The 21,094-nt window shown below is 43.0% G+C and overlaps 1 protein-coding gene across 1 annotated transcript; it reads left to right on the forward strand.

Moving 5' to 3' along the window:
- Nucleotides 1–5,167: 5,167 nt before the first annotated feature.
- Nucleotides 5,168–17,565, forward strand: PGRMC2 (progesterone receptor membrane component 2). Its single transcript, XM_036382866.2, has 3 exons — nt 5,168–5,517; nt 15,144–15,299; nt 16,337–17,565. The coding sequence occupies exons 1-3, from the start codon at nt 5,187–5,189 to the stop codon at nt 16,432–16,434; spliced, it is 585 nt and encodes a 194-aa protein (XP_036238759.1). The 5' UTR covers nt 5,168–5,186; the 3' UTR covers nt 16,435–17,565.
- The last annotated feature ends 3,529 nt before the right edge of the window (nt 17,566–21,094 follow it).

Genomic DNA, 21,094 nt, shown 5'->3' on the forward strand with positions numbered 1-21,094 from the left:
AAAAGGAAATGTTTAAGAGCAAGGCTATCAAACCTTCTGTCAGCTGACAAAACCCTAGTTTTAACTACCTAGTGGAATTTGGCAGACCAAAGCTAAAGTGAAATCTGTGAAAATAAACTCTATAAATGCACTGTCATAACTTTTATGTGCTACACTATACAAGTTATTGCTCAGGGACCTTGTAATTAGTCTTTACAGAATTTGTATCTGCACATAAACTTTAGATGCTGGAAACTCTTTGTTGCCCTTCTAGCAAGTGCCTTATTCTCTCATTTTTCCTCATGGCATTGTCAGTTTCTTATCCTTTGCTCCTGTAGTACCTGCTGCAAGTTTGCAATTTGGTGTTCCTCTTGTGCATCTCCACAGCAATGTCACTGGCAATGAGATACAGTTCCTTGCTACCCGTAGCAGAGGCTTTGCTCAGCCTCCTAACTGGTCCCTCCATTCTCTGAGTACCTGCAAAACTGGAGAAAGAGGATTTGTTGATCTGAGATTTCAAAGAAAAATGTTGTCAGGCTTCTCCCTGATAAAGGCCCCAGTTTGCAAACTGTAACACAAAGGCTGTGCTGTCTAAGAAATGAAAAGGTGTTGTGTTCCAGTACAGGAATGTCCTCAGCCAGTGAAAAGGCTTTGTAGACTCTGTGGTGACAGGACCATGTGCCAGTGAATGTGAATCCTAGTAACAGAAACTACCCAGAAAAATTAACTTTATTCATCAAACCAATCAAAATTCTGGCTGTGCACGAAGTTCATAGCTAGTATTTATTAGAAAGTGAGAAGGCTACTGATGAGTTGCTGATGTGAATGATCCTACCTGATACACAAAACCTGACTGTATTCCTCAGCTTCCTCCCCTTTCTCATCAAAAATAGACAAATACAAAGGGCAAACCCTGAAACAAACATGGACTTTGCCACAGAGGACTTCAGCAATTCACTCCTTGCTAGAACTGCTCGCCAAAGAACAGGAGCTGCATGCGTGCAGTTTTCACACGCACCCCTCCCAAAAAGGAGAAGGAAAAAAAAAAAAAAAAGACAAGGACAGACTGACTTTTGGTGACTTTGAACCCTGACAGGCTTTGTCCAATGAAGAGGTCTAATTATCATGACAACTCTATCTCAATCTATTTGCCACTCTGTGTGAATGATGCAGTTCTAGATTCTGACAGCACACAAAAGCAAAGGCACCTAACAGTATGAATGGTGCCTATTTAAAATATATAGGTCACTACTGTGGCACATTTACACTTGGCTGTGTATTTACCATTCTCCCTCCTCCATAATGAGGAGGACTTTGAGATGGAAGAGAGGCCATAAACTTCTGTGTAAGCTCAAATGGCTTTTGCCCTTTACAGAAGCTGATCTCTCCAGGAAAAACCAACACTGTAACAGATACGGCTGAAAAAAATGGATGTTGGCTTGAGACATGGGTTCCTCCACTTTGATCCTATGAAACATGTCAACACAGCAGCATTTTACAAGGAGAACCCCTCGAGAGAGTTAAAATGGAAAACACCGTTTGTAAAGACTAAGAAATAACACTTGATTTGTTACCAGTGAAAAATTGAGCTCCACACCAATAAGTCTGAAGAACATTAACTCTCTCCTAGCCCAAACCTGCACAGTGGGCCAACGTGAATTTTGTTATGTGACTGTTCATACTGTATTTTCAAGTTTTTTAATTAAATTCCTGAACAATTCAGCACTCCTGCATTATAAGACATGACATTAAATGATTTTTCATAGGTCTACATAGAACTACCATTTTCATAGGTCTACATAGTAGAACTTGAAATAAATATGAAATAAATATGTACAAAGGAATCCAGGCAGGTATTATCTTGAAATAAGACCTCAAGCATTGCACTGACCTCATCAGTGTTTCCAAGCTGTATCAGCTTAAAACAAAATGGTCGGTGCATCCCACACATTAAGCTGGGTTTAAAAATACCCCAGATCAATGGAGCTGATTGATTGTTCTGTGACTCCAAATTGACTCAGAAACCCCTGCATTCCTTTCACACACAGTCCACCTCCTAATCCATCCTGTGGCCTTGTCCTTGCACAATAAGAGATGTCTCTTCAGCTTCAAAATCAATGGAAAATAGGCCTCAGCCATGAGAGTGGTTGGCATCAGAGTTCAATTTCTGTCCTTAAAGCTGGGCTCTCCTTGTGCTCTTCCCTGAGTTGTCTTCTTTCCAGAGGCTGCAATAAGCAGTGTTTGAAAAGTAAAAGTGGACAGCATCACTCTGAGTCAAGGCATTCACCTCCTAATGGCCAAGTTATCCAGGAGATGAGGAAGCAGAACAAGGTGAGACTGCATGTGAATGCAGTGATGAGTTATTCACTTTCTAGGTGTACTCTGAATTTTCTCAGGGAAAAGAACCCTATAAAATTAAGCAATTACTCAAGAACAACAAAAGCTATAGCATCTGTAATTAGAAACTTCTTTCATACATTTTTTTCAGGGCTTACTAAGCACTTCATGGGAAACTGTCATATGTAAATATTATGACTATTGTGTTTGCTGTTCAGATCAAATCCATGTGAATGAACTAGCTGTGCGTGGATCTCAGAATCTGAAACATTCTGGGTTTTTTTTTTACCCCACAGGTAACCCATAAAGCCCAACTTTCACCCCTTTAATCATACTGCTGCAATAACTCCCCTGACACCTGCTATCACACACATTAGCTATACCTGAGCTTCCCAATCACAGATCAGGATCTACAACAGCTGCCTGTCAATTAGATCAAAATAAAATATTTATCACCCTAAATTACCACTGAGAAGCACAGGTAAAGAACAGCAGGAGCAGCACAGCAATGCTGAGAGGCTTCTGGAGAGCATTTATCAGTTGTGTAACTCTTACACTGTGCAGGGACAGACTTCTTGTCTCGGCAAACCAGTCAGGCAAGGAAGAAACGCTGGGAAAAGTCACAGTGGAGAAACTTTGCTGGCATTTCCTTGGCAGGTCAAGCTAACAGCACTGTAACAACATTTGAGAGGTTTGGAAATTGTCTAATCCAGATTTATTTAGCGTTTGTCTATTTTCTACTGCTTCAATTCTTGCAAGTACCACTCTTCTAAACGTGGTCATTTTAAATTATTTCATGTCCTTAGGGAGGGTTCCTGAAATTCCTCTTGGTTTCCAGCTCTTATCTGGGGATCAAAAAGAGCCACCATGGCTCACAGAACTAAGCCAAGGTGCCCCAGCCAAGCCCAGGCAGCAATATAATCTCTTAAGAAGGCATCCAGAACAGGAAAAAACGAAGCTTAAAAGGAACTACTGGAGTTGCCACACTGATTTTTTAAAAATATTCCTGCCAGGATTTACCACACCACCACATTCATGCAGTGGGAAACCACTGGTTTTCAAAGAAACATGTAGAATGATTTAGCCACTCTGGGTGAACTTAGAGGCAAGATCTTTCTAGGAAGATGGGTGAAAGTACTTCACATCTCTTACCACTTGCTAAAATAAAAAATACAAAGGAAGTTAAGAGAACACTTTAAGATGATGTGGGAAAATCTGTATTAAACTTAAGAGGGAAGGAAATCCAGAGATAAGACTGTGACTGTCTTTTTCTGATCTGCACCCTAGCTGTGCCCAGACAATTTACACATGTTATAATTCTGTAATAAAAACTGCTGTTAACCACAATCAAGCTGTGACTTGTTCAGATAAAAGGACTTTCTTAATAGTGTTTACTTAGACATGTAATAAATAGAGCCAGCCAGGTTAAGGAGAATAGTGATAAGTATTTTAATTGCAGGTCTTTAACTAGCAAGAACTTTATCCTGTTTCCTCACAGAGGCAGTCATTACTGAACCGGCTCAGAGGGCAGAAGATTAAACACCTAATCATTATATAGGGTGTTGAAAACTCGGGGCTTCATGAAAATGCCAAATATCCTTAATGTTATTTCCCACTGGCTTTAGTCCCCCGCGCTGTCTTCCCAGCTTTGTGAAAAGATTTCAGTTACACGATTGTGAATTACTCCCAGAGCTGGTATTGGGCAGGGATGCTTCAGCACCCCGCAGTTGCGTGGAGTACCAGCGTTTCTCAAGCCCGAGCTACTCCCTGCACCACATTCCAGCCGCAGGGAGAGTGGCCGAGCCAGGCTAACATTGCCTGAGCCCTGGTGCACATCCATAGAGTGGCTCTGCTGTATTACCCGGTCCGTGCTGCTTGGGAACGCCTTCACCAAGCGAGAGGTGCACAAGGGCTCCGTTCTGCTCCCAGGTCTTTGCCTCCTCTGCAGGTGTTCTCCTGAGACAAGCTACACGCACCGTCTCTAACCCCTGGAAATAACAAAACCTTTAAGAAGTCTTTCTCCTCACGTAACTGAGCAAACTCACTCCCGAGCAGCACGGGTGGTACGTAACGAGGTATACGAGAGCCATCTATGTGCTGCCAGTGACACATTTCACAGCACGGGAGGCGATCCTACTGCACCAGCCCTACGCCAACAAACACCCCGTTTTCTGACAGCCAGAAAAGGAAGAGCACATTCACCCTAAGCACCGAGCATCCCCCCTGAGCCGCCTCCGCCCCACAGACCGGCCCTGTGCCACCGGAGCGGGCAGCGCCGCCGCCCCAGAGCCCTGCGCAGGCAGACGTGTCGCTCATTCGGCAGCTGCCAAGCGGGCCCCGCACGACGTGGCCGCACGGCGGTGGCCCAACGCCGCGCCGGCCTTCGACCCTCCCGCCGGTGGCGGGGACAGGCGCCTCCTGCGATCGCGGCGCCCTCAGAGCCTGCCGGGGCTCCCGGCGCTTTTCCCGCCCTCAGCCGTGAGGCGGCGGCGCGAGCGACCCCCCCCCCCCACCCTGCGCGCGCCGCTCCCGCCAACGCCACCTGGGCGCGCGGGGGCGAGGTTGGGGGGGGGGGGGGGGGGGGGGGGAAAAGAAGCGAATGGCGGGGGGGCGGGGGGGGGGGAGGTGGGGGGCGCGCGCATGCGCGCTGGGGGTGGCCGCGGCGCCTCTCGCGCGAGCGGCGCGCGCGCGCCGTTGGGCCGGGCGCGGGGCGTGCCCGCGTCCCGATTCGCCGGCGGGGGGCGCGAGCCGGGCGGGGGCGGGGCCGGCTCGGGACGGCGGCCAATGGGAAGCGGGAGGGGCGGCGGGCAGGGGGCGTGGCCGCGGCCGGGCGTGTCCCGGGCGGGCGGGCGCGCGCTGTCCGGGCAGCGATGGCGGACGATGGGCAGGGGCGGCTCAGGACTGAGGAGGGCCCGGCGGGCGGCGTGGCCTTGGCGGGCGGCGAGATGCTGCTGCTCAGCGTGGGGCTGCTGGCCCTGGCGCTGCTGGCGGCCTACCGGCTGTACCTGCGCTGGGGAGCGCGGAATGGGCCGGGGGGCGCGGCCCGGCAGGGCGAGGCCGCCGCGCTGCCGCGCATGAAGCGCCGGGATTTCTCCCTGGAGCAGCTGCGCGAGTTCGACGGCGCTCGCAATCCTCGCATCCTCCTGGCTGTTAACGGCAAAGTCTTCGACGTGACCAAAGGCAGCAAGTTCTACGGGCCCGGTGAGACGGCGGGGGGATGGGGGGAGTCCCGGCCGGGGACCCACCGGCGCTGTTCCACTGGTGATGCTCAGCGGGAATGGGTTCTCCTCAGGCAGCCGTCGTTTGCCCAGATGCCTCGATTTGGATGTGCCGTGGTTAATTTGATTTTTTTTTCTTTTTTTCTTCCCCTTCTGTCTCTTCTAGTAGGTTTCCCAAGTGCAGCTGAGCAGTGCTTTCTTCGTTCTAGCGCTTACGGCTCAGGAGAGGAAGCCAACCAGCTGGTTATTTATTTAGGTGTAAATGCCATATTGAGTGTGGCTTTTAGTCGGGATAAAGATAGGCAAGGAGAGCTCTGGGACTAGTATGGTGCTGCTGTTGGGAAGAGTGCAGAAATCAAGCCAATGTCGTAAACAGACAGCCAGCCAGCCAGCACTCCTCTTCGGAGAGGAAATGTGTATTTCGAAGGTTCACAAAAGCAGGCTTCAGAGAAATGTTCTGGTTTTGTATTCACCTTGTACACTGTGAAACTGCAGCACACTTTCTCGTGATAAGCAGCATTCTTAATGATGAGGTGGGTAAACTTACTGGTGAGCACTGTGTTCACGACTGATGCCAAAGGAAATGAGCCTTATGACTGCTGATAATTTTCTTCTTTAAACAATGGTGGTTTGGAAAACTTGCTCTAATCAAACTATGCAGGAGTTTTCATAATAACCGTGGCAGTCTTCCTTGTGAGAGGGGTGGAGGGGAGAGAGGATATTTCCCACTCCCCCAGGAAATAGTTCAAGTTAAGTAATCATTTATTATTATTTAATAATAGAGGTTCCAAACAGAAAAATACAAAGCTGGCATCTTACAAGCCTTTAGTTCTTGGCGGGGAAAGGACAAGCAGTTCTGTGGTTGAACTGGGCTAGAATTTTGTAACTACTTTATGCTCAAAGTTGGTGATACCAGTTGCAGAAAGTGAACCTGCTGTAATTGAATTGAATTGCTTTTTTGGCTGGGTACTGTAAAAGTTCACAGTGGAATCCGAAGTACCTTGCCGTGCTTTGTGTTGTTTATTAACCAGTAAAGCTAAGAAAATGCAGCTTGGTGAGCTGCAGCTTTCGTGCCACTTAATCAGGCTAGTTCTTTTGTCTCTCTTATTTAGGGGTTTTTAAACTGAGACCTGTGTGCTGACATAAAACGCAGGTAATACACATGCTGCATGAAACTTTAAACACCAGTAAGCTGCCAGAGTGCTCTGTGAAATAATACTGAACCCTGATCTAAACATCGAGTTCCTCTCTTTTGTGTATCAAACTTCAGAGTTAATGTTGGCCTCTCCTCTCCAGATACCATCAGTGGTTCACACTGGCAACCTTTGGAGGCCTCTTATTGTGAGGAAGCTAAAACTTAATGTTCTAGGACATCAGTCTGCTTTTTGATAACTGGTAGCAGCTGGTTTTCCTTAAAAGCAGTGCTTCTAGCTTTTCATCAAGAGGGACAAAGGCTTTTTTTAATTTTTTTGTCCCTGTAGTGAACGATTGCCTTTTTCTAACAGGAGTGACATCGTTTTCAGATCTGTAACTTGGGATGTTGCATGTGAAGCTCAAGCAGTGCATCATCAGCTCTGCCAAACATGATGATTTCTGAATTGTGCTGATGTGGTTTCCCTCTTTGGATACATATCAGGGAATTTTTTCTTGCAACTGTTTTGTGGCTGAAAAGAACACTAGCAGATAGTTTGCAGGCCTTAAAAACCTGAGAAGAGTTCAAATGGAAAAGTCTCCTACAGCTGGTTGAGATCTTTTCAGAAAGGCTTCAGCCAGAGTATCCAGATGTCCACAGCAGTTCTCATGGAAATTTTATGTCTCCTAGCTGGAGTGTGGCAAGGGAAGTGCAGAGCATACCAGCAAAGCATGGCCAGATTTTAACAGAAGGAAGAGCTGAGGACTTTGGCTCTGCCCATGTTTCAGGCTGTGACTGTGAGCCTTTAGTAGATTGCTGAGGTATGATGTGCAGAGAGAGTGCCTCAGCTTTGAGGGCAGTGGAGAGCAGAGGCTCAGGGCTCACTGTCAGTCTTCAGCAAGTCTGCAGGCCTGGGTTCATGTCAAATAATGTGGCTGCCTCAGGTGGCTGCTCATGTCTTCATAGCAAGGTCTGGTTTTCCTCCTTCAGTGTCGTTCAGATGCCAAGGTGTTCCTTTTTTTTCTACTTGTAGCAGAAAGTTTAAAATGCACAAAATTGTCACCTAGTCCAGATTTTTTTGTCCAGCAATTGAGATTCCATTAAAGTTTCCACCAAACTTCTGATTTTATTCAGAGTTCTCCTGATTTTAAGTTTCCATCCAGCAAATCCTGTTATACTTTGGTCCATTTCACTGAAGAGTCCTTTACATACACACAGTAAAGTGTGATAATGATAGAGTGTTGAAGCCATCCTTTCAAAAAGCCATGACTGAAAACTTCATTTTCTTGAACATTTAATCCAAATGTTTCCCAATTTTTGTTTGTTTGTTTTGCTGCCTTCTTTAAAGCCTTATGCAGTTTATCTCATTGGTATCCTGTTAGTCTCTGGTACCTCTTAATGTATTTTAGCTAAGAGTAAAGAAAGGCTACACTGTATACATAACAGTCTGTGCCTCCGAAACCCACTTTGCTTACATTGGATTCTGAATTTAAAACTTTTCTCACCAAGTTCTTTTCCAAAATGCTGCTCTGTCCTGCAAAGTCACCATTTGTTTCAAGATTTCACTTAGATGTATTAAATTCCACCTCTGCTTGTGTCCAGATGAGTAAGTGACCTAGAATGCTTTGACTGATTATTAAATCTAATTAATTGCCTTTCCCTTTATCACCCACAAACTCCAAAAGAGATAAAGTAAACAATTAGTGGTACACTATTAAAAATATCACATAACCAGACTGTTAGAGAACCTCTGTTGGGAAGATTTCCCATCTGTAATCACATCTCATGACTTAGGGTCTAGTCATTAATACCTTCTGTGTGTGCTCTGTTGGTTTTTTATCTTAGAGTTTTTTACTTTTCATTTATAGTAACATTGAACTTTGTGTGCTTGCATCAAGGTTTCTGGTTGTGTATCTGTCAGTAGAAGAGCATTGTAAGAGTTAGTGTACTTTATGTCAGCAAATCTTAATATTTAGCAGTTAAATTTGCATGCCAAGGTAATGCCATAAACAGGTTTTGATTAGCTTAGTAAATACTTTGTGCATTTATGAAAAATACACATCTTTGAGCATGACAAAGCAAGATTATGTGCAACCCTGAGTATGCAACTGTTCACGTCACTTCTATTTCTTAATGTTTCGTGATCTTAAAAAAATCAATTTCCTGACTTTCCTTCGCTGCAGTGTGTTGTCACTGTCAACTCATCTCTCATCCCACTTGTCTTTCACCATGTCATGAAGATCTCTGATTTTCCAAGAAGAACAGATTAGATAGTAGTAGTTTCTTCCACATAAAATATTCCATCGTATTTCATTTTCCAGGAAGGGAAATCTGCCTTTATTTCATTGTAATAAACAGCCATCATTTTTTCTGATAATTTGTATAAAAATAGTCTGATGCTGTTAGACTTTCTTTGGAATTGAGTGCCATAAATTTCCCTGTGTCTCTGTGACCACATGGTGATGGTGCTTTTCCATACATCCTTTCCAAGGGTATGGTTAGAGTGAAATGTTGCAGGAGGGACTCTGCATATGTTGTATTTGGAGAATACTGTTAAGGGTGGCCTTATCTTGAGGGCACAACAGGCTGAGGGGTTACAGATAAGTACAGAGGATAAGACTGGGGGAAAAAAATGTTTTCTGTAAAGTGTGAGAGGTCTTCTCAGTGGTTCTGATGTTTGTCACCTCTTTGGTTGTCTATGTGGTGGAAGTGTCTCTTGCCCTGGGATTGAGCTTTTGAGAGAAACAGCATTTCTGGGCAGAGAAGTGGAGTTCCAGCCAGTAGCAGTAAAACTAAAAGGTGTATGCACACATATTGGTGAGAGATTGTTTCCATACTTCTGGTTAAAGGGAGTAGTGCCTTTGCTGCCAGGGTGGAGGTTGTTCTGAGCCTCCAGGCCATGCTCATGGAGAGCAGTAAAGTGGTTTTGTGCAGGAAGATCAGCACTCTGTCTCCTCTGTTTCTGCCCTGTGTGTCTGTCAGCTCTCTTTTAATTTTTTTTCCCTTAAAACTTGAACAACTGTGTGTTTCATAAGAGGTGTGTACAAATTCCTAGTTCCTATTTAAACCAATCATGTTCCAGTCACAGAATTGATTAGGCTGGAAAAAAACCTCTGAGATCATTGAGTCACCTGCTATTTGAGGGGCCTGATCAAGCAGGTGTGCTCAAAGCAAGAGAATATGAAATGTGATTGTGACATCACATGAATTGTTAGTTAATATGAATTGTCACATGTAGATGTTAAGTCCAATACACAGCAGCATCACCCTCATTGAATGAAAAAACCTGGCCAGCTTTGCTTATTAGGAAATAACCTGGTGGTCAGAGCATTTCTCACTAAACCAAGATGTGGAATCTAGGTCCTTCTTAACAATGCAGCTATCTTCTAAAAAGCTCCTGACTGCTGGCCTGTGGGCTCTCTTACCAGTGCTTGTTGTCTGCCCCTTCAGTAGAAATTGGGTCATTGATTCTTGCACTTTTTTTTTTCACAGAGTTAAAAAGCAAGTAAGCAAAAGAGAGAGTGAGGCTCTCTGGCCTTGTGCCTGAGGAGTCAGGTTTAGACCCCTGTTCCTGGGCAGTTCCATCTTGGCATGTGGACTTCACATCTGTAGAGTTCCCATTGAGCATGTGGATTGGTCTCCTAAGGACTTTCCATGCAGGTTGTAACTTAAAATTGACCCACGTCTTCCCTTTCATGTAAATCTGGAGCAGTAAAGTTAAAATTATGTCACCTTGAATTCCCAGTGATAAATGTTATTAGAAACCTTCTGCTTTCAAGCTACATCTCCAAATGGCTTAGTCTAACTTTCAGCTTTTTCATTCTCTCATGAAAGATGCAACACTGAGCAAACAGGTGTCAGGATTCAGATACAAAATTTGAAACAGCCAGTGAATGTTTCACTTCAGTTTGGAGTGGAGAAAGTAAGCAAAGTGATAGAATAATGTAGTTGTTTATAATTTTGTAGCCTGTCTCCCTTTGCCCTTACTCACATTAAAGGGAGATTAATCCTTATTCTTGTCTACAGATTAACAAGTGTTGTCCATGAGTATCTAAACTTCAGACAAAGCTGGGGTTTATTTCCAGTAGCTGTATGGACCCACAGATGCACATTTGGTGATTGCTTTGAAGTGCTTTTTGAGTAGATGAAGAAACCAAAGCTGCTGGTTTAAAACTGAACTTTGTTGTTAACCTGTGTGACTTCTTTGGAGAGATCACATGGGCCTTGTGAAAAGGAACACAATTCTTAGCTCACCTCTCCCTTCATTAGCTATAAAGTCCACATGTGGCTATCTGTGGTGTATTCCCTGTGCTGCCCCTTGGAGCCATCCAAAGTTCAGTGTACAACGTTGCTGCTGTTGGAGCAATAGTCTGGGATGTTCCACAAAGCTGCTACCAAACTGAAATGCTCAGGGAGCCTTTTGGCAGCCAGGAATATGCTCTGAAGTTGGATCCAGCATAGGTTTTGCAGGGGGAACTATTGGCCAAGCTGGCTGAAAATTGAAATAGGTGCTGATCCAAGATCCATATATCCTGTTTTGGAGGAAGTGACTAGAAGCAGTACTTCCAAATAAAAACTTTGTGGTTCAAATTTTTAATATGTTGCTTTAAGTTGAATAGATTTTTTCCTTGTCTGCAAAGAGAAGTTAAATTTTCATTAGAGAACCAAACCAGTGCTAGGAGATGCAGAAATCTTGAATGTATTTTTATGGTCTGGAGAGACTTTGACTTCACCAGTTCTCAAGGTTTATTGTGAATAGAGACAAATGTCAGGCTGAACAGGATGTCAAATTCCTCAAGGCTGCTAAATTCTTAACTGGATTCTGGAAGGAAGTGAAGCTGTGCAGGTGGTGGGTAGCAAGGTTTTGCATGTGTTGTAGCTTAGAGAAGGGTGTACTTTATACAAGGTGGAGTTGTAAGGGAGATGAGGACTTTATACAGGGGAAATGCAGAGTATGAACGTGGAGGTATAGATGTGCAGATAGGCAGGCAAATCTGTGGGCTTGATAATTGGTCTCAGGGCTAAAATAAACAAAGGCTCTGGAGCAGAGGTCTTGAAATGTGAAAGCCATGATGGGAATAAAAGCATTCTTCAAGGAGCAGCTTTCCTTTATGGAAGACTTGTTCCTCCATATACCCAAGTAACCTGTGGCAGACATGTTTTAATTGGTTTTGACACTTCCCTGACTCTTGTTGTTGTACTATCCCAAATAGGAGTGGGAGGAGAATTTTTAAAAGACATATTTGATTGTGAAATGGCTAATTTGGGGATACAGCAAAAAAAAAAAAAAAACCCACTGAAATGTTGTGATACGGTCTCAGAAACTTGCTTTGGTTTCCATACCTGTGCTCCAAGCCGCTGTTCCTGCCCTCTCTCTAGCCTGTCTGTCATGTCATGCTGCAATCAATTATTTACAGCAGGAGCCAGGCTAAATAGGTGGGCAGACAAAAGGAAAGGAAAGAAGGACTGTGGGTAGGGCCTGCAGAGTAAATTGCATCAGGCCATGAAAGAACTCCGTGGGAGTGTGTCTAGGATTGCACTGATGTCTCCACCTCAATCATGTTCCTGAAAGATATTTTCTCCCTGGGATTTTATGTGCTGGCACCTTCCTTCCTGGACACTTCCCCAAGTGCAGTGAAATCTGATGTGCAAAATAGCTTTTTCAGACTGTTGCATCAGTTTTTTATATAAAAGTGAGTAATAAATAGACTAGGGCTTAGAGCAGAACCCCAGAACTGTATGTTTTGTATTAATATATTAATATTTGTAGTTAAACTCTGTGTAGAAGCACCTGAATGGAAACTTTAAATCTTGAAGTAGATCTTGCTCATACTGGGATTGCTGAACTTCTGCTTTAGGAACCAAGGTGGAGCCAAGCTTGCACCATTTACTAATAATCACAATTCAATATTTACCTTTTAGTGTAGGATTAAAGAATGGAACACATTTCTGAGTTCCATTTGCAGAGCTGGAATTTAAAATGCTGTCTGCTGAGTCCAAAGGTTGGTTTTTACAAGTTAGCATTCCACTGAGTGCTTGGACGTGCCTTGATGAGTCCTCTGTGACTTCTGAATACTTCTGTAAAAATCATTCTGGTATCTTAAAAGTTGAAATTCAGTTTTAGGAAAGAACAAAACATTGGTATGGCATCTGAGGTTACAAGACGCTTGCAGAAATTTTGCATCCATTAATTTTAATGCAGGCTGATGTATTCTAAAAGTTTTCATGCTTTCAATTAAGTGTGTTATTGAGATTTAAGAATGTTCAGTGCTTGATACAGATAAATATAATATCATTCTCTTTTTAATATAAATAATTGGAATCAAGCTGGTACACCAAGAGGTGGCATCTCAGCAGGTTCTGTGAAACTCCATAAACCACTAAATGCAGGGTAGAATGGAAGGGCAGCAGGGTGCTACTCTCTGGTTAGCCAGAGTTTGGAAAACACCTTGTGCAAATAGTAGGATTTATGGACATACTTGCTTGAAACACTTCAGAGAAAGGAAAAAATGGGGTCAGAATACTGTTAGTGGGGTCACTATGTAACAATTTCTAATTGCTTTTAAGGATTTACTAATTGTGGTGTTTGTAAGAGCTGTTTATAGCTCCCATGTTCTTCATTCAGAACATCAAAAATCAGATCACTTGAATGAGCAGTCATTGCTCACAGTTTTGCTTGAAGCAGAACTTTTTGTTTGAAGAAACTCTCTGTTGTGTTGCAGATGATGGTCATTGCTGCCTCTTAGCCTGTCCTGTGGAAAAGTCACCAAGCATGCAGAGTGCATTGGTATAGGATTGTTTTCAGTCTCTGAATCCTGCTTTTCAAATAAATACCTAATTCAGGATGCAAATAGGAAAGGTAGCCCTCTTGGTTTTGTTTCCCTGAAGTGTACTGTACCTGTAGTCCCTGATCCCTGAGGCAGTTCTCATGGATGCTGTTTTTGGAGCTAAATACCTGAAAGGATGAGCACAGAGATGCTGTTCGTCACTATGGTCAGACTGGTACAGTGCAAACTTCCAGCTGCTAGTTCATTCTCTAATACCTGCTTCTTGTGACATGGTGCTTTGAAATCAGTTGGTTTCTTTCCAGAGAGAGGAGGGAATTGTCTTTGGCACACAGGACAACCTTCTGTTCTCAGGTTTGATTGTAAGCAGCTTACAGTGCCAAGCACTCTGGGGTGGAGAGACAGCACCAGTTCTGGTGAGGACATCATTTCTCCTGATGCAGGTGGTGCTCAGGTTCCCTGCTTCAGGAGCTGTCCCTGCTGCATTCAGCCCTGGAGTCAGTGCCCAGCAAGAGCAGATTGCTGTGGTGGCTGCAGGGAGCAGCCTGGGCAGAACCAGCCTTTCAGAATGATTCCCCATGGCTCATCCTGCTGCAGAAGAGGTCTGAGGTTCTCCAGCAGGCAGTAGAGTGGTGAAGGACAGTGTGTTGGCACTTGCTTGTGTTCATTCTTGCCCCTTTTCTTCAGGCTGATGGCCACTGTTGAGAAGTAAGCCAGAGAAGGGTTCTGGCCTTTTACCACCACGTAGGGAGCACTCTGTAGCAAGGCTGCTGCTGCAGTTAACGTAGAAAATTTTAAAGTGTATTGTTTTGGTTTTTGGTTTTTTTGTATTGGTTTGGGTCTTTTAATTGATCTGAATTTAAGGTATTTGGTTTTAGGTCAAGAAGATCTAAGATAACAATATGCTTAAAGTTCTTTCAGTTAATTAAAATTTGGGAAAGCAAGTTACCGATCCTACCCTGCAAATTGTTGGTTTACAAACCATCCATTTCTCTCAGTAATAATATTTATTTCACATTCATTGCTCAAAATTTTATTGGGACATTTTGTGTTGCTTTGCATTGGTCAGAAAGCACAGAGGAAGAAGCAGTTGCTTTATATTCCTAATGTGACAATTTGTGCTGGCTTCAAGAGCATTACAGGCTAAGGGTATAGGGGATCTGCTGCCCAAAATAAGTGAGTACTTCCTCAGAAGTGAGAAATGTCACAAAAGATGTAGAAAGTTCTTGTGATTCTGTAAGTGAAGCGAAATCATTAATTAGCCCTCTTAAGTTCTATTTATTTATAATAATGGATTTCTAATTAAGATGTCTATGCAGTTTGCTTCTGTTCATATCTGACTTGTAAATATTCAATGTGTTGCTTAATAGAAGTGTATTTCTTTTGAATTCCAGCCTCTGGTCCCTTTGGAATTTGCATCAACTGGCTTGCATCAACTGACAGGGATTTTTCCAGATATCCCTTCAAAGCTATTTTCCTGGTTCTGCTTCTCTCAGCAGACTTTATCTCCTAGTGATATTAAAGATTGAATTGCAGTGCTGTTGAATGTTAAACAGCCATGGCATTGAAACTGCTGCTGTTCCCATCACTGCAGAAATTTAATGTATGGCTTTGGCAGACTACGTAAAGAACTGAGCTTTGGTCACCATAAGCAAAGACATGAAGGTATCAATTTTGTCTTTTTGTTTTCAGAGGGTCCATATGGAATATTTGCTGGCAGAGATGCCTCCAGGGGACTAGCAACTTTCTGTCTAGATAAAGATGCACTCAGAGATGAATATGATGACCTATCGGACTTAAATGCTGTACAGATGGAAAGTGTAAGAGAGTGGGAAATGCAATTTAAAGGTAAATTCTGAAATTATCAGCTCAAGGAAATGCTTTTAATCAAAATGATTGATTTGGGCTTGGGGAAGCTTTTAAAGAGGTGTTGACAGTAATATTATCACAGAATATGCTGAGTTGGAAGGGACCCCCAAGCATCATCGATTTCAACTCTTAGTTCTGCACAGGACCATCCCCAAAAATCCCACCCTGTGCCCGAGAGCATTGCCCAAACACTGCTTGAACTCTTATCAGGCTGGGGCTGTCAGCCTGGAGAGCCTGTGCCAGTGCCCAGCCACCCTCTGGGTGAAGAGCCTTCCTCTAATACCCAACCTAACCCTCCCCTGACACAGCCTGGGGATCACCACAGCAAAGCGTCTGTCCCTCCTTGTCCCCTCATAAGGGAGGTGTGGACTGCAGCAAGGTCCCCTCTCATGTGTGTGCAGTGTCACTTAACTGTTAAGACCAGACCAGGGATTTCAGACCTTTCTTCCACAGAGGCTTTCACTGTATGTCACTATGGCTTCTATAAACTTTGATTTTTATACAATAAAACTGTTCTGTTAGCTCTTTGGCACAGAATTTCACTCCCAAATCTCATCTGCTTAGCTGGTGGGACTCCTGCTCGAGGTTGTTGGCTTTGGATGCCATGGAATTATCATTAGGACTAAGAGTTGTTTTAACATAAAGGGTTGAATGAGTTTGTCTTGAAATAATTTCTGACAAATAGGGAATTATGCCTCTGGAGGGAGGGGGAATAATTTTTCACACTAATTGAAATCAAAACAGACTGAAGGATTGAATAGCATTGGTTTTTAGCCCTTGGGTGATAAATCTTGCCCGATCAGCTGGAGGAGAATGGAAACAAAGTACTCACAGTTAGAGAAAATAATGGTAGAAAGATTGCTTTAGGAGGCTGAGCTTGCTGCTAAATTACCATCAGTTTCAGTGATTGAGATTTAGAACTGTAGTGTGTAGGAGAAAATTGATTTTGAAGTAGTAGGGGCTAGCAAGCAAATGCAGCTGTATTTAATTGTAATGGAATCATAAATCTCTTTCAGAAAAATATGACTACGTAGGTAGACTCCTAAAACCAGGGGAAGAACCATCAGAATACACAGATGAGGAAGATACCAAGGATCACACTAAACAGGAATGAACTTTGTAAACAACCAAAGTCAGGGGCCTTCGGAACTGCAACCTCTTATTCCCCATCACAGAATGTCCTGCATCTTTGGGTACAGTTCATCTGCTGCGAAAAAACATTCAACAGGTTTTGTACAAGGAAAATAATATACTCACAAATGAAGATTTGAATACTAGACATTCTTTGTGCTGCCAAATTTTTTGTTGCAGTTTATTTGTAATGTCTGGTTAGGCTTCGTTAGTGAAGAGGGGCCAGGGATTTAAAGGCAAAAATGCTATTCCTTTTTATCAGTAAGCTGAAGCCTTCAACTAGTGTACCTTACAAGCTCTCTAAAAGACATGAGACTTCAAGCTCAGAGGAAGGTTTGAATCCTGTTTCGTGTGTGTCTTCTCCTTCAGCATTAAAAGAAAGTTGTACTCATCCACATCAGCAGCAGTAGGTGAGACTACTGAAGCCGGTGTTAAAAATGTGAATTTCCAGTTTTGTTTTGTGTGTGGGCGTCAGAAGCCCGGCAGAATCCTTCAGTTCTCTAAGAGAAGTCCACGTAGATTAGGATGGGGATAAAATTCATCCTTTTCTCAAAAGGATTGGGTAAAAAAAGTTTCTTCTACAACAACTATTATCTGAAACCTGCCTCTCCCCCTTTTTCCCATCCTCTAAATCAAATCAAATATTAATTGTGCCTTATTTCGCTTCCATAGACTTGAATTGTTTTAAGGGACAGCCCCCAAATTGCGGTTTCATAGTCACTACAAGCAGCAGTGAGACTGAATTGGAATGTTCTGTTGACTGGAAAACCTTGATGTCATTCTGTGTATAGAATGTAAAAGAGGAGCACTCAGTGTTACTGCCATATGTTAATACTACATATACTTAAATTAGCATTGTGATGGCCAAATGCAAACTCCCATGCTTCTTTTTAAGGAATTACAACACACAAAAAAAAAAAAAGTCTCCCTTCCTCCTCTTCCAGAAGCTGCCTAACTTTTGGGAGCATAGCCTTCACACCCCCGTAGAGTGAAGGGGCGTTGCGCGCGTGTGTCTGTGTGTGTGTCTGTCTGTCTGAATGCAAGACTTGGGAGGGATTGGTTCTGCAGATATTGTAAATACGAGTACCATTTTAATAAAGCATGTACAATACCACATGTGCTGTCAGACTCTGTGTAGAAGCTGCTAAGGAGAGCTGGAATGTGATGCAATAAAAAGGGGGAGAAGTCTTGGATAGATGAAGCAGCCACTGCTCTTTGTCCTGGTGGAGTTATTTTCCCTTTCAAGTCCCAGCTGTTGAGGAATCTCAAAGACTTACCCAGGTAAGCTGTATTTAAGAGACTAAACCTGTGCCAGTGAATTTATGGTGGTGGGGGAAAAAGTGATAAAAATAAAGCATTGTAGTAACTGAGTGCAACGTAGAGTGTAAAGAATATGTCCCATGGCATTAACAGGACAAGAACAGCAGCCTCGTGGCTTATGTTTGTACCTCTGGTTGCAGATTTCACCTGTGCTAAGTCTACAGTAACAGTTTATATATATACATTCTGTAAACTGTGAAATTCCAGGGATGGCTACTTTTTTACTCCTATTTGACTGAAAGAGATTCATATTGATGTAAATGAAACAAATAAACAAAAACTCCTCTGTGGAATCGTGTGTAACTCACATGTCCTAGAAGGCAGGGTGAACGGTGTTTCTTTCATCTCCAGCCTTGAAATAGAATTGTTTTGCCATGGAAGAAGTAACAGAAATGGAGCTGTTTCTCCATAGAAGTGTTTGCAGGCTGGACACTCCTGGGAGGTGTGAATTCAGTAAGCACTGGCTTCTGTTTGAGTCACGTCCTTATAAGCTGAGCAGTGTCCAGGCTTGGATTGAGTGTCTGCTAATCATCTAACTCTGCTGAAATGCTGGGCATGCTGCTGTAACTAACCCCAGAAATATGTGGTTTAGATGGAGCAGTGGGAACCAACAGGATAAATAAAAGCTTCCTTGCATAGGACAGGGGCTGGGAGTAATTAAACACCAGTTCTATATCTGGATGCTTCGCTAGGGAATTTTTTTCTTTTAGGTAAGTCTCACTATAAAAGGTTTTACAGTACATTTACAGTATGCCTTTCACTTTTAGCTATTGCACAGCTGTTACAGCTCATCACAGCACCCAGCTTGTCTAGCTGTGGAACAAGAAAAGGCAGCTTGCCCAACCATCCCTTAGGACAATCAGATAAGTGTTTGTCCCCAGGCTCCCACATGAAAATACATGTATGTGTTACAGCTTCTGCTGCACAGAGCCATAGCTGGAAGTTCCTGACCCTTGCTCTGAGTTTCTCTGCTCTTCACTCAGTGCAGCTATAGCATTAGCTGCTTCTCATGCTTGTATCTAATTTCCTACTGGTGCAAGAAAGGTAACTTTTGAAGGCAGAGTAGTTTTGTATCTGCTCTGGCTTACTAGCCCAAGTGCAGTCTTTTCCTTTCCCTTGCTATCAGAAAGGCAGTGAAACTTAATCACAGTGAAATTACATGTAGTTCTGCTGCCGGGGTTTTAAAATTGCTTTAGGAGGACAATGTTTAAATTTAACTTTCAGGATTAGCTGAACAACAAGATGGGTACAGGGTGAGTTTTGCTTTGAAGCACCTTAATGGTAGCTCTAAAGAATACAAAACTTGTCCCATGACAGCAGAACATTGCATAGACTTAATGTCCAGTGGATTTAAATTAACCTCATCCATCCTACATACAAAGTTACTTGTGATCTAAAGCTGACAACCTAAAAAAAGTGCTTTCAAGCACACTGTAGCTTTCATATTTATAAAAAATTGTCACAGAGCATAATTTAGCATAACATCAGATCCATCCAAACTTCAGTGCAATTATAAAAATTTGATGGAGGCGTTCAACCTTGGAACATTTGTGTCAATCTCTTGGTCAGAATTCACTGTTGGGTAATATGACAGGCACGTTGATACTGTGGTAAATTTTGTTTAAGCAACATGAGGGTCTTGATGGAAGAATGTCTCATCTTCAGAAACCAAATACATTTCCAATTTAATATATTACTTGTTTTCCAAGGCTAGACTTGGTGTTAAATTAGTTTTAGTCATCATTTGTTTTGACACTTCTGCCTCATTTTGTACACCACTTCCCAAAAATGCTTCATTTTGGCAGTAGATGTATTTTCAGTAGATATATTTGATCTGAACATTTTGAATTTCCAGTAAGGACCACAGAATTATCTCACATGCTTGTATTTGTTTGTATCTTTTTATTGAGCTAGATCTACTTTTCCTTGATTAAGGCTTAAATTTTCTATTATTCTGAGTTGGACACAGCATATAAAATCAGTTTGGCACTCTGCTGTGGATGTTGTTGCACTTTAAATTTCTCAATGCTGAGCTATTTTCTAACTTGTTTTTTCTTCCTACAGAATCAGTTTGATTTTACTGTTTTTGCTGTAAAGGGCAGGGAGCGGTTAAACCTTTCATAGGCATTGAGTCTCTTTGACAAAATTCTGTTTGACAACACAGTAAGAGTTTGTGGGGTTTTATTTCCTCTAGGAGGAGGTACTATTCCTGTGTATGGAATAGTACAAAAGATTTGGCTATTGATTCCTTTCACCCTAAACAGCAGCAATAATGTAACTCTGGCCTTGCAGGCTGGCTTACAGATGGAAAGCAAATCCTTCTCCTGGCTTTTAATGGCTGGTTAAAGGTGAATGTTTCTTAACAGGTGCTCACAGCTTGGGTTTAAGCTTGCTTTGACACAACCTGTGTGCCAGGTGAGGGGTGGCTTACCTGAAATCCCAAAAGCACAGAGGCTGAAGGCAGCAGAGAAGAAAGCTCTCGAGGTGACAGATCAAGCCTGGTGTAGCTGTGGGATTTGTCAGATCCTCGGCTACTCTGAAGTGTCCTCTCCCAGGGAATGTCATTTGTCACCTCAGCAGTGCCTGAAGCAAAGGCTGCAGCGTGGAGGCTGCCATGAATAAAAACTCCTTTCCATCCATTCTAATGCTTTATCTGCCACAGAAATCCAAATCCCTGTTAAAACACAGACAGGCTACTGCTGCTCAGTGTAGGAAAACATGATCTGCTCTCCAACAGGAACAAGAGCCAGCTTGAATCTTCCATTTTAAAAAGCTGTTTAGAAGCCAGTGTTTTGAGCATGACAAAAATCTGGGTTTAGGCAGGGTAACAGTTTTGAAACGTTTTTGAAATGTAAACATTTTGAAGTGTTTGTATGGTTATTTGTTAACAGAAGAAATAAAGACAAACCTAAAAATTCTTCAGCAAGCACGTGGGAGAATTTTTAGACAAGGTCCAAGGCTTGCAAAGGGGTCAGTTACAGATAACTGTCTTAAGACATAATTAAGGTTGGAATAAATGGACCTAAAAGGCATTGGAAGGGATGCTGGATACACAAACTCCATCAGTTCCTGAACCAGACAGTGAAACCACCAGCAATGGAAGGATTGTTTTGAAGGAAGATTCAAGCCTGTAGGAAGTGAAAGGGGCACTCCTGAGAGGCAGCCAGAGCTGTGGATGCACTGGGGGGGTGTTTTTGTCCAGCTCACTAAAGGGACACTGAGCAGCTCTAGAGGCCAGCAGGTGAAATATTCACTCTCCTTGCCTTGCCCCATGTTTATCATTCACCTGTTGTTTTTTTGACAAATACCCACTCATATGACAA

Source organism: Molothrus ater, chromosome 4 (assembly GCF_012460135.2).
Source record: "Molothrus ater isolate BHLD 08-10-18 breed brown headed cowbird chromosome 4, BPBGC_Mater_1.1, whole genome shotgun sequence".
Classification (NCBI taxonomy): Eukaryota; Metazoa; Chordata; class Aves; order Passeriformes; family Icteridae; genus Molothrus; species Molothrus ater.